The sequence below is a fragment of the Neodiprion pinetum genome, chromosome 1 (assembly GCF_021155775.2).
Source record: "Neodiprion pinetum isolate iyNeoPine1 chromosome 1, iyNeoPine1.2, whole genome shotgun sequence".
NCBI lineage: Eukaryota > Metazoa > Arthropoda > Insecta > Hymenoptera > Diprionidae > Neodiprion > Neodiprion pinetum.
Window position 1 is genome coordinate 31,276,888 of NC_060232.1, and position 14,310 is coordinate 31,291,197.

The 14,310-nt window shown below is 41.8% G+C and overlaps 1 protein-coding gene across 6 annotated transcripts in view; it reads right to left on the reverse strand.

Moving 5' to 3' along the window:
• LOC124224888 (NAD kinase) overlaps positions 1 to 14,310 on the reverse strand; it is a 44,356-nt gene that overhangs the window by 20,376 nt on the left and 9,670 nt on the right. Inside the window, exon 1 of one of the 6 annotated variants that reach the window (XM_046637140.2) lies at positions 2,585 to 3,938. The exons of the other annotated variants lie outside the window; for them this stretch is intronic. Within the exon in view, the coding sequence (XP_046493096.1) occupies positions 2,585 to 2,715 (131 nt within the window). The 5' untranslated portion in view covers positions 2,716 to 3,938. Of the gene's footprint in view, positions 1 to 2,584; positions 3,939 to 14,310 lie in introns of those variants that run through there. 6 annotated transcript variants of the gene reach the window in all.

Consider the following 14,310-nt stretch of genomic DNA (forward strand, 5'->3'; position numbering starts at 1 on the left):
ATTCTTAGAAAATATGTTTTTAATGAAAAAAAAAATCCTGATGATTACAGATAAAAATTGCGACGTCAGGGATGTACGCCAGCCAAATGCTCGGATGGCAATCGTCCATGGTCTGCACGCGGTAACTCCACTATTTCCGGCGGAAATCGTTTGAAAAAATTTTAAAGTGTACTTGAAAACATAAATAAAATATCCTCCAAGTTTAAACAATTTGTGATTATTCCTTCCTGGTTAAAAAAAATCATGAAAAACAGCAAAGTTTCGACCTCATAAACCGGTTTCCCCCCTTAAGTCAATAATCGGTTAGAGGTCAATAAAATTATTATAAAACCACAGGCAAAGATTGCAGCCAAAGGAATATAGATCAAAAACGTTTGCTCTATTCTTGATATCGAAGTAGAATCTGACCCCGTATGATTTACATAGTCTTCTCGTGTTTCAGTGCATCCATGCATAGTTCGTACGGCAAGTTACGCCTGGAATAGGTTACATTTAGCACGGAACCGAAGTAAAGAATAAGCCGCTCTGTTATAATCGTTGACCAATCATCAGGCGGACGGATATTCGCAATGGAAAGTACCTAAGGTCATTGTCAGGACAGGAGCATCGCGTGCCTTAATGGTATGGACTCGATATTTTGGAGCGGGAATATTCCACGCATTAATAAGCAACCAGCAGCGCGAGGAGATGTGAGCATGTATAATGTATTATATACATGTATATATGTATATGTAGAGTGGTTAACGCCTGCCTGGTATCATATTGTGTAGACGTCGAGCTTGCCATTCGTCAATTCAAATTCACCCGACAGGATAAATCAATTTGACAGTGATTTATCGCCAAGTCCAAAGTATGGGATCAAAAAAAAACAAAAAAAAATTTCCAAACTAGCGATCCACCACTCACAATCAGCAGAATCCAGAATCAAATGTTTGTAAAAAGGAATCGAATGTTTGCGAGTCGATAACTACAGGAGCACGAAATTAGTACAATCGTCATACAATAAGTGCTGCAAACGTGCAATTTTGTGATATTATAAGATGCAGAAATGTTCCTAGTTTGAATTCTTTCAACGGAAATCCAAACAAGTTTCGAGATTTTATGAACTAATTTTGTGAGTATAGGCGAAATATAGTCAAAAGAGAGAGTCACGAGGTTGGCTCTCAGCGAGGGTTTATACTCGCCGCCGGAATTCGAGTCACAAAAGTGGGGTTGAGAGCTTTGGTTGCATGGAAGAGGTTTGAGGCATGCGCGCGCAGCCGCTGCTGCTTGACCCGCCATCTGCCGGATTTGCCGCGCAAATTACGAATGTTCCAGTTTATCGCGAACGCACTTTCATCGGTCATTGTTTACGGTATATGAATTTCATATTAATTCGTACGAACAATTTGATATTAGTACAAATTATATTATTTAAATTATTCCAATTATCCATCAACAATTTTAGCGCCGGTGAAAAAAATCCTCAAGCCTTCTGGCTCACGGAGTATTGGCAGATAACTACGGATGCCGAAAAACGATAACGAGATTCGCGGTAGCCGTGCAAAACACCGCTACCGGAAACAGAATTAACCAACCAGGCAATTGCACATGGAAAACGCAGGCTGGTCCATTACAGCTATAATGCACCTCTCGGCAGCCAGCAAATGGCTTTCTATAATATACTCTTAACAGTGGTATAGAACTTTCATACATACGACGGCTCTGATAATTATCATTCGCAAATCTTGAGAGTACACTATAAGGCATCGACCATGGGAAGGAAATTTTATCTAAATTCTTACGACCTCGATAGCGATAAGAATGAATAACTCTTTCTTCGCGTTTCACGGTATTTCGCGCACAAATTTTAAATGGAACAACTTTTTGAAACTGCATACAGCAATGTTGTTCAAACAGTTTCACCTTTTTGTTAATATTTTCACAACGTTCTTTAGAGAATAATACATTTCTCGACCGAAACGAAACTGTTTTAGAACAAACTTTCGAACAGACTATATTTAGTACGTTACAGTCGTATGACCAAGTGAAATAGACCGGAGACGTCAAGCTGTCTTAATCTACAAATGAATTCAAGTACTGTACGGATTCTCCGCTCTTTGGTGTACTTCCAGGAAACACGGACTCAGCAGGGTTTCGTCTTACACCCACGATATTGTTCGTCTACAACGAGCTTCGAAACTTCGCTCCTATAATTGTTTTCTTCATCTTCCTTGTTCGCTTTTCATTGGATTCCTATACTCTGCAGTACCGGTGAGATACTTTTTGGTGTGATGGATTTAGATGAAGAAAAAATAAATATCGAACAATGATTTTGCATGAGCGTATAAAAGTCGAATAAAAACAAAACCTCGACTTTCTAATAATGACCTTCTTTACTACAATCAAGACCAAGTGAAAATTTCTCAATGTTCGAAGAAAGTCACGCAGGAGTAGGTGTATACCGTTAATTCAATCCTGACACTGAGTGGGAGATAAACCGATCCGAAAGAGTAAAAGGCTTGTCGCGTCAGCAAATCGCAGTCCTTAAATTCTCCAACGCGTGAAGTAAGGTACAAGGATAATATACGGTTGTGAGACTCACGGCCATGTACCGGATCGCTTCCGGCGTCTGAAGTCACTTCCGTCAGGATCCTCGTCTTCGATAAGCTTAGCACTCCGGTCGAGTAGCTCGCTGACACTTCGGGTTCGCGGCCTCTCTCTCATCCTCTCCATAATCGACTATCACCTCGCACGCAACAGCATCGCTTTGCCGCCGTATCCGACGGAGAAGATCATCGTCATTGTCGTTTTTAATACCGCTGTAGAGAGATTCCCCGTTTCGTTTTACACTCTCTTCAGGCTGTCCGTGTCTGTGAGAGGCGGCGGGGAAAGAGGATAAGATCTTCGCTCTGTACGTTCACCGGATCAAAAGTGAAACTCCCCTCGTCGCCGTGGATCCGGATTGATCCGATCGCTTCGCTTGGTTAGCCGTCGGCAAATCCGATATGAAACTCTTCGTTTAACCGTCGTTGGAATGCCTCGAGTTTCCGCTCGCTATTCGAGAGTCGCTAATACTTATGACCGAACGGCGCACTTTCTTCGGGACCGGACGGTAGGAGGAATCTATTGTGTAAAGTAGGTACAGTTGCACAGTTGATGACCGATCCCGTTGCTCAGAATCGGAGGTGCTCGGTATCATCGGTCAATCAAGACCCGACAATATATCGTAAAATTCGCGCTGACTTCGTCTATTTCCTCCTCTTGAAACTGTGTTGCCCAGCGATCGGCTGATAAGAATACACAACGAACGTTGGAATTCCACGCTCCACATCCGTGGCCTCTTGGCTTTTAAAACTTTCTTTTTTAGCAAGAATTCACTAATTTATTCACTCGTCAATCCCCGATAGAAACGAGCGACGAGAGCTTCGTCAATAGAGACATTCGCGCGTTGTTAACAACAGTCCGTAACTCGTCGTCACGTTAAAACGCACCGCTGTATTATTAATTATATGCTCAGCGACTGTCGATGGGTCTCAATTTATAAATATATACATACATGCATAAAAATGTACGTCTCGTATCAGGGTTACGGTACTTCGTAGAGTACAGTGAAACTGTCCGCTGTAGTTACAGACACAAATCCCCGCAATTCAAACCGCGCTGTTTCGCGCGTCAAACGCTATACACACATAATAATATGTGATCGCGATTCTATACCGCTCGTTTGTTGACCTCGCATACACGCATAGTTACAATATATATACAGCCCATTAGCACAAGATATCGCGACTTTCGACTAGATCCGTTTCACACGACACGGGCACAGCTGGCGGTTGTATACGTAAAACCGTTAGTAACAAGTTACGCGTTCCACAACGCGTCTCGTTTTCACTCGTCGACGAAACCTCCGACTACGGCTTCAACGAGTTTACTGGCGATGATCGGAGCACCGACTGAAGTCGGGCAACCAGAAGTCGCCCAGTTGCCTTCCCCGGGGGCTCGCTATCCTCCCCCCTCCCCGCCAACCCGATCAGCCTTTCGACGACCGCGTGTCACCGGAGTAGGTATCCATCTCAACCCTTCTCCCATCCCCATCCCCATCCTCCCCCCCTCTGCCCCGTACACAGCATCGTGCAGATACCGTCACGGATTTGTTCTTCCAATGAAATCGTTAACCGTGCTTCCGAATTTGCGTATTTATTATTTATTATATCTACTTCCGAGCTATGTGCAGAAAATTAGACAGATTCTGAAACGTTCGATATACCTAGGAATTTTACGACCCACGGTGTTGGATGAGCACCGTTTTCACTACCGGCCAAGCGCTTAGGGCCGAGTAGAAAACAAAAAAGAGTCTGCGCCGGACGGCCGGCGATGCAAACGGTGCTCATCCAACACCGTGGGTCGTAAAATTCCTAGGGATATCGAACGTGTCAGAATCTAGGCGAGTTCTGTAAATATGTATGTATTATACGTGAAATTCTCTGAACGATATGTATACGGGTAAAAAGATGGTACTGAACTTGCTGATCGGACAGAAAACTTGTTCGATAAGATCGAAAATCAGTTGATCCGAATGTTAATTTAGTCAATTTAAATGAGGTGTGGCTGAATAAATTAAATGCAGTTGATGTGAATTTTTTTTCTCGTTTTTGGTGGCACGTATACTTATAATAATATAAAGAATCGCGGATTCGCACATTCAGGTATTCTATATATTTGCTGTATGTGGGTAGAATAACAATAATGATTATGTACTTTAATCCTACGATATAGCGAGCTGCACGCGTGCAATTGAGAAATAATTTAACGAATTTATAAGCTTCAACGTTTTCTTGTAGCTCGGCATTAGAGAAAAAAGAATAATTTAGAGCTATTTCTGCATCATGGGGTTATCGACGGCCGTAAGATCAATTGCAAAAACTGGAAGATCTAGAGAATTGATGCGTTACATAATTCTGAAAAAAGTCAGAGTTGAGAACGACTGTTTGCAATATTTCTTTTTTCATTGGGTAATACGACAGGACGTCACCGAAGGCTAGTCTTGCGTTTCGAACGAATTAGACTTTCAAAATTTTTTCAAAGTACAACGAGCAGTTTATTATTATCATTGCAAACTTGGATGTAACGATTGATCGTATATAATTATACAAGCTATTCAGAAAAAGTTTTTACCTCTATACATTGAAATTCAGTCGAAGCAAAGTTGCTTTTATTAACAAACAAACAAAAAAAGTAGCACGAAAATCAATTTAAAATTTGCACTTGGAATCCTAATCACGTATACGAGTAATACGGTGGTCATAACGAAAGCTGGATGAACATGGGGTTGGAAAATTTCCCTGAAAATAATCCGCGGGGAGTCTCTAATACTTTTTATTCGCGTTGTTTATACGCGACGGAAACGGAGCTCGAACTTTCGCCGAATGAATTATTGCATGATATCTGTAAAGAAGAAACGTGTACAAACAAGCCTGTGTGTGCGTTTCGGGATTGTGTTTACACGTGCGTGTTACCAGCGTGTATTTACAAATGTGCCACGTAAGGTTCTCTATGATAAACGAAGGACACCGTGCGATAGACTTTCTCAATTCCATAATACACTGCAGGCTATGCGAGGCCGGCCACCAGGTCGCACACACATTGGCCGTAATAGCGGGAATAACATCCAAAGGCCACGGCGGCGTGACGCTTCTAAAAATTAGTCCGCCTGTGAAAATCGATGCTCCGGTTCTTCGGGTCAATTTCCGCTCGAAATCCACGCGCGCTAATGCTAATTAATATAATTAATATAACTATAAAAACTACGTGGCGCTAGATTAGCTGGCGTAAAAACCTTCCCTCGCGTCACAAGCTGCGATTGAAATATTGGCGAAAACATAAGGAATGTAATCATGCGTAATATATTTTGTTACACCTGTGAAATTTAGGTCGGATTTGAACGTCGACGCGCTTCGGGCCGGATGCCTCGACTGTGTTGAGCCCCGACATGCACGGAATTGAGCACCGCTGTTACGTTATCTGGAACTTGAAAAGTTACACTCAACACTATGTTACTAACGAACTAGCTAACGATAAGCGTAGACTATTGCTAACAATAAGTGTAAGCCCTCGGCGCCTGCAGCATGCAGGCTTACGCAATGCCTTAGATCGTGAATAACCTATATGTACACGTCACGCACGCATACTGACGATGAAAAGAAGTACGGAGTGCAACGTATATGCATACCGTCGCAAAATCGTGTTTGCGCATTCTAGGGACTCGGAAGAAAGGGTTTCCGGTCGGTTCGGGGGAAACCACAGATGCAATAATTCATTGTCCGCATCAACAATTGCTTCGATTTTTCATAGCCCAGTTGTGATGATACTTCTTCAATACCGATCAATATTTGTCATTCTTCTCCAAATTGCGTGAACACCTTTTTTTAGACTTACAGTGTAATAGAATAACGGAAATTAGTCTGAACGGTATTTTTAAGCCTGCGGACAAAGTTGTTAACGAAAAACTCATTAACTTCTTCTGTGTAGAAGTTATTTCGAAGTTTTAGGGAAGAAAATAGATATAAATTAGTTTCGTTGTTTGTTCTGATAAATTTACTTTAGCTTGTTGTTAAGGCGTTTGTAAAACGTACGTGTAATAGACGCACGAGAGAAACATGTAATTTCTCCGATTCCTCGATGATCAATACACGACTTTCTTGGACAAAAGTTTTGCGGCTGAAATCAGCTTGAAAATAACAGGTGAACTTAATAACATCTGCATCGATTAACAATTTTCCACGATCGGGTCGACACATCTGGACTACTTTTACATCGTAATATACCTAAAAGCTGGGAGAATTGCGTACTAATTGCATTTTAATGACACAAAAAGTCGTGGAACATCGCAAGTCACAATCACGTGGTTCCATTCGGTAATCTAATTTTAATTCGTGACCCGGTTCTACGTACTTCTCTAGCTTCTGCCGAATTCCTATTTTCCAAAACTTGTCATTCTCAGGCACGTTTACTCGTGCTCGCGATTTTAATATAATATTTAATATGTATATAATATGTAATACATCTCACGAGAGAAATTTCCGGTATTTTCAAATTGCATATATTATGCATTGAATGCGGTATATTACTACAGTTCTGCCACATAATAGAAACTTGAATACCCTTAAAATTCAAATAAATTATTAACGCCACTCACATCAGGGAAGACAAAAGACCGTGAACGTTGATGACTCGTTATTATATTGTTACAAAGGGTGAAATCACCCGTTTTGTCCCCTATTAAATGATCTAGTAGTCATCATAGATAAAAGACGTTTATAAACCTCTTATGTCTTTAAAAAGAATAAGGTTGCTGCGTCAACCGATATTATTGTAAAAACAGTCAGTCTCTAGACTTTAAAAAGAGAGCTTGTGTTAAAATACATCCATTTTCTGTCTAATATTCCTTGTTCGTGAGACTTCTTTGGCTCGGCGTTCACTTAAATCGCACAGAGAACTCTTTGATTCTCTTAGATCTTTCGTAATTTCCCCCCCGTTGTAACATTGGTGTCAGAAGCGGGATCTCTTCTGTGCCATTTGAGTGGATTTTGAGTGTAAAGAAGTATACAAAACAATAATGCAACAAACTCCTACGTCGAGAGCATCACGCGCGGAGCGACGAGCTGCCGGACGCGTTTCATCGTGCCAGCGTTCTCCTGAACCAGCGTTTCCACCCATTTCTCGTCGTTCGAAAGCTGAGGTTCAGCCCCAGCCCCAATTAGCTCTCTTGGCAGAGCTCATCCAGGGAAACCAAGATTTGCTGATGCGTCAGATTCAGCAGCAAGAACAACATCAACAACAGCAACAACAACATCAACAACAGCAACAACAACATCAACAACTGCTACAACAGCAGCAACAAGAACAGCAGAATCTTCTGCACGAACTCCTCTCGCAACAGCGTCAACAACAAGAAATCGTGTCTCAGGCGCTGATCGGGATCCTGCAAGGTTTGCAGAAGCTTCAGGAGCGGCCGCAGGAATTCCCGATACGCCCAGTTCCATCCCCAGGTAGAAGGACTTCTCTTCCTTCAGTCCCGGTCCCGGCAAGGAGGACCTCCATTCATTCAATTCCGGATCAATCAAGGTCTGACGCTATTTATGGGGGAGGCGAAATTCCCCCTGTTGCTAAAAATTTTCCACCTGTTCATGTCTCGCGACAAGCTCAGGTTAGCTCTTTTCCGCGATGCCACGATGTTCCGTCACGTGATATTTCGGAAGTAGTTGAGCCTCCTGTCGCGTCGTCTCATCCTAGCGTAGATATTCAGGCAGAGTTCCTGGCCTTTTTAAAATCGCGCGGAACTGTCAATGTTCTCCCTCCGCAGACTCAGAGCTCGTTCGGACTCAATCAGGTCTCTGTTCCTCCCGCGAGTATTGTAGAGTTGCCCTCGAAACAATCGAATTTGAAGCCCGGTTCGTATGACGGTTCGTCTGCTTGGAGTCTATACGAACGTCAGTTTAACATGATTAGTAAGGTTAATGGTTGGAATCCGTCCCAGAAAGCAGCTAATTTGACAGCGTCTTTGTCTGGTCCGGCTTTGGTAGTTCTTGGATCGCTTTCAGATTCGGATTCTGAAAATTTCGACAGCATTTGTGCGGCTCTTAAACTCCGGTTTGGCGAAGAACATCTTTCCAAACTTTATTTTACTCAGTTTGAAAATAGACGTCAAGGGCCCAAGGAAGATTTAGCCTCTCTCGGAAATGACATCGAACGTCTCGCTCGACATTCTCTTACTGATTGTGCAGAAAAAGCTAGAGATCAGATAGCTCGGGCGAAATTCATTAATGCGATTCGGAATCCGGAGCTTCGGTATCATCTGAGGCTCGCAGCTCCAACTTCTCTACATGAAGCTATTATTAAAGGCTTAGAATTAGAAGCCATAAACGAGGCGGATTTAGGTTCGCGTCAACTTCATCGTTTGAGCCAAGCTGAACCCTCAGAAAATTCTTCGTCCCGTCCTTCAGTCAATCAGCCTAGCTCAGATTCTCTTCCAGGAAGGAAAAATAGTGGTTTCTCTCGTTACAATAGATCAAACTCCAATCGGCCTGTCTCAGAGTGCCAGTTTTGCGGCGCAAGAGGACATATCGCGAAGAATTGTTTTAAACTCGACCGTCAGTTGAAGACTGCGGAAGATTCGTGGCGCAAAAATGCCTCCAAGAGGGCTCCCTCTAATCCGGTTTGGGCAGCACAACCTTCTGTTCCTCAGAATTCGGGAAACTAGCTACCGATGTTTCGAAAGGGCGGATATCATCGGTTTCTTCCAAGTTCCTTAGCCCTATTGCTTCACAGTTCGTGGTTAGAGGCCTGCGACGTACCGGCCTATATGCTAAAGGTTCCGTTAACGGACTAAGTTGTTTGTGGGTGATAGATACTGGAGCCGAAATTTCCGTTGTTCGTCCTGATATGATTTCGTCTCTTGCTTCAATTATTCCTTCTGTGTCTATTCGCACTGCTACCGGAGCAACTACCCCTGTAGTAGGTAAGATGGTCGTGCAGGTAACAGTAGCAGATTGTGTTCAATCCCCACATGAAGTTCTAGTAGCTGATATAGAAGATGAAGGCATTTTAGGCGTAGATTTTCTTTCCGCTCACAACTGCGTCATTTCTACCGGGGATTCGACTCTCTGTTCTGGTTACCGTAAAATCAACCTCGAAACGTCTAGGTTTATTAACTCTTCTGAACAGAAAGAAACCCTCTCGTCTTTGCGCGTTTTAGAACATGTGTCGGACTCTTTAGTCGTTCCTTCTTATCTCACGGAACTCTTTACTAGGTCTTCTAAAGATTTAGATATCGCTCAGACTAACAGTCTCGTTTGCCTTTTTAACGATTTTAAAGAGACTTTTGCTAAAGACTCTGCCGACATCGGGAGATGTACCATAGCTAAGCATTCGATAGATGTAGGGAATAACGCTCCGATTAAACAGGCAGCTAGACGGCTTCCTTTAAATGGTCGCAGGGAAGTTGAAAAATTAGTAGAGGATATGAGAACAGCAGATGTTATTGAGCCGTCTTCTAGTCCGTGGGCTTCTCCCATTGTCTTAGTCAATAAAAAAGATGGTTCCAAGAGGTTTTGTATAGATTATAGGAAGTTGAACGAGATCACCAAGAAAGATGCATATCCGCTTCCTCAGATAGGAGATACCCTTGATTTAATTTCTGGTGCCCGTTGGTTCTCTACGATTGATTTACAGAGTGGTTATTGGCAAGTCGAAATGAATCCGTTAGACAAAGCGAAAACAGCTTTTGTCACAGGGTTAGGTGGACTTTGGCAATTTAAAGTTATGCCTTTTGGCCTTTGTAATGCACCAGCTACCTTCGAAAGAGCGATGGAATTCGCCCTTCAAGGTCTGACTGGCAAGATTTGTTTAGTTTATCTCGATGACATCATTGTGTTTGGTAAGACTTTTGATGAGGAATTGGAAAATCTTAAGCAGGTTTTTAGTCGTTTATTCCAAGCTGGTCTAAAAATGAGTCCCAAAAAATGTCATTTTTTCAAAAAGGAAGTATCTTTTCTCGGACACGTCGTTTCAGCGGAAGGTGTTAAGACAGATCCTTCTAAAATAGAAAAGGTCTTGAATTGGCCTCGTCCCGATTCAAAAGCAAAGGTTCAAAGTTTCTTAGGACTTTGTACTTATTACAGACGTTTCGTTAAGGGCTTTGCTTCTATAGCGAGACCTCTCCATGCTCTTACAGGAATTAAAGTTGTTTTCGATTGGACTCCCGAATGCGAAGGAGCCTTTGTTCTTCTTAAAAAATTATTAACTTCGTCACCGATATTAGCTTATCCCATCACCGATTCTCAATTCATCGTAGATTCTGACGCTTCTCTCTGTGGTATAGGTGGGGTTTTGTCTCAAATTCAGGATAACCAAGAGCGCGTTATTAGTTATTTCAGTCGGGTCTTGTCTAAACCGGAACGCAATTATTGTGTTACCCGTAGAGAATTATTGGCGATGGTAAAATCTATTTGCCATTTCCATCATTATCTTTATGGAAGGAAATTTTTGATTCGAACAGATAATGCTTCCTTAACTTGGCTTCTTTCGTTCAAATCACCTGAAGGCCAAGTAGCTCGATGGTTGGAGAGGTTAGGTCAATATGACTTCGAAATTAAACACCGTCCCGGAGTTCTAAATGGTAATGCTGATGCACTTTCTCGTCGTCCGTGCGGGGACGATTGCAAACAGTGCTCTCGTTTAAATAAACAGCTAGATTCCTCGCTTAACGTTCGTCAAATTTTTCTCGTTGAAAATAAAGAAGACTGGATCATCGCCCAGGGGAAAGATTCAGATCTCCTCCTAGTTCGGAATTGGAAATCCACAGGAGTCAGGCCTCAGTGGGAAGAAATATCTTCTATGAGTCAGTCTTTGAAAATTTACTGGGCGCAGTGGGACTCCTTGTTTCTCCTTGATCAGTTGCTTTATAGGAAATGGGAATCACCTGACTCCAGGTCGGTTCGTTGGCAGCTTCTGGTTCCTAGAGAAAAGATAACCGAGATTTTGTCAAGCTTTCATGATTCACCTGTCGGTGGCCATTTCGCTTCTAATAAGACTTTAGGTAGGATCAGAGAAAGGTATTTTTGGGCTCACTGCCGAGCTGACGTTGAAAATTGGTGTAGAACTTGCACGGTTTGTTTAGCCAAGAAGGGACCTCGTGAAAAAGGGAAGAGCTCTCTTCAAATATATAACGTAGGAGCTCCATTTGAAAGAGTCGCAATCGATATCCTAGGCCCTCTTCCTCTTTCTAGGTCAGGAAATCGGTATGCCCTGGTGATAGCAGATTATTTTACAAAGTGGTTAGAAGTAGTCCCAATTCCGAATCAAGAAGCTAGCACCGTTGCTCGAGCTTTCGTTCGAGAATTCGTCTGTCGTTACGGAGCTCCTCTTGAATTACACACAGATCAGGGTCGAAATTTTGAGTCGAATTTGATGAAGGAGTTCCTTCAAATTTTAGGGATTAGAAAAACTCGTACCACCGCTTTGCATCCGCAGTCTAATGGAATGGTAGAAAGATTGAATAGGACGCTTCTTCGTTATCTTTCTTCTTTCGTTGATCGGGATCAGAAAGATTGGGATGAGTGGATTCCCTTATTTCTTTTATCGTATCGCTCTGCAATTCACGACACTACCGGTTTTTCTCCAGCTATGATGTTGACAGGTCGGGATCTTCGACTTCCGTCAGATTTAGAAAAGGGTGTCAATCCTTCCGTGGCTTCGTCCCAGGTGTATTTTAATTCCGTTTTCCGTCAAAAATTGGACGAGGTTCATGAATTTGCTAGGGAAAGAATTCGTATGGTCTCCGATAAGACTAAGGATCGTTATGATATTAGAGCTAGAAATTTAAAATTTGAGAAGGGAGATTCAGTTTGGTTATTTCAACCTCGTCGGCAACAAGGGCGTTGTCCCAAACTCCAAAGCAATTGGGAAGGTCCTTATTTTATTGTTGACCGGATTAACGACGTTGTTTTTAGAATTAGACGTTCCCCTCGTTCGAAATCTAAAGTCGTTCATCTGGATCGTTTAGCTCCTTATCAGTCAAGAGCATCGTTTCAGTAGCTCTCTGAAGGTTAGAAAGTTCGTTGACAGGTTAAGGTTAGTTCGATGTTGTTCGATTCGAGAAATTTTGATACATCGATTTCTTTGGCTTGAAGAGTGTTTCGGTTCTGCGCTTGAATGAAGTAGTGAACGTTTGGTCGATCCTCTCTTATTTTTTCTAATCCATATGTCAGTTTTTGTGAGTACTTTTCAGGTTACTTGACACAGCCTTTTCCCATCCAATCTTTTCCCGATTCCTGAAGATGACTGGTGGTCTTATTTTGAAGAAGGATGCAGAAATGATTCAGATAAGATCGTTTCTTTTCTTTTGAATACATATTTCATTTATTTTATTCGTGTATTCTCCCGAATTCACTTAGTGAATTTGAATTGTCATACCATCACTCACATTTGTCCTTCCAAAACTCTAGGGTGAGCTGTTTCTTAAGAAGATTAGGATCAGTCACCCATCTATTCCCCTATTTCCTGTGAAAAGGAGTCTGTTTCTATCCTGTTTGGTCCTGGAATTTTTGGTTCTCGCCTCGATGTTTTCACCCGAACCTGTTTCGTTTGGACAATCCTTCATGAAGAGGATTGGATTTCTTTTCGACATCGATCTCGACCGTTGCTGTTAACTTCGAATTCATGAAGCCACATAACACTCAATAACACTAACCTTTATAAAACATGGCACATAAATTTTTGAGATTATTTAATGCTCAACTATCTGCTCAAGGTTTTCTGTGGTTTACCTTGAGACTGTGGGCAAATGCCAGATAGTAAAAAAGGGAGTTCTTAAATTTTTAGAGCCACAGCTCCAACTCACCTTCGAGCACTGACTGCTAGATCACATTTTTTTTGTAATTGTTTATCTTTTCCGAGTCGGGTCGACTCTTTTCCTCGAGGGGGAGTAATGTTACAAAGGGTGAAATCACCCGTTTTGTCCCCTATTAAATGATCTAGTAGTCATCATAGATAAAAGACGTTTATAAACCTCTTATGTCTTTAAAAAGAATAAGGTTGCTGCGTCAACCGATATTATTGTAAAAACAGTCAGTCTCTAGACTTTAAAAAGAGAGCTTGTGTTAAAATACATCCATTTTCTGTCTAATATTCCTTGTTCGTGAGACTTCTTTGGCTCGGCGTTCACTTAAATCGCACAGAGAACTCTTTGATTCTCTTAGATCTTTCGTAATTTCCCCCCCGTTGTAACAATATATTTATCTTTATTACCGGAAGCTACCTACCTTCAAACAACTCCTACCTACTTTACATGAAAGCACCAAAAGAATAAACTACAATTCTCACCACGAACTTTAATTGCCACAACGAAGCTGTTCGGATGATTTCCAGAGTGAAAGAAACCGATTTTTTGATTATACAATCGGAAGAATTATAGAGTTTTAATTAGTAGTTTTCATAAGTGAAATATTCGTGTGCCGATTCAGGGGATATTCGTAGTTTGAACACTTTCAATTAACTCAAACTGCAATACGTTCACTGGATTAGAGATAAGCCAGATTTAGTCACGTAATTTTCTCGAAATCTTTATTTCACGAAGGATTCTAAGCATACGACTTCGACAGATATTCGTTGTTCAATTTAACATCCAACTCCCGTTTTTTCCCTCTGCAATCCTTAGAAAACTCGGGAACGACTGTCACTCCCGAAAAATTCCAAGTCCTGAACCTTTTTAGCAGGATTTGCCGAAAAGTGATTTGAGCCAGGTAAAACTGGATATAAAGTTGAGAATAT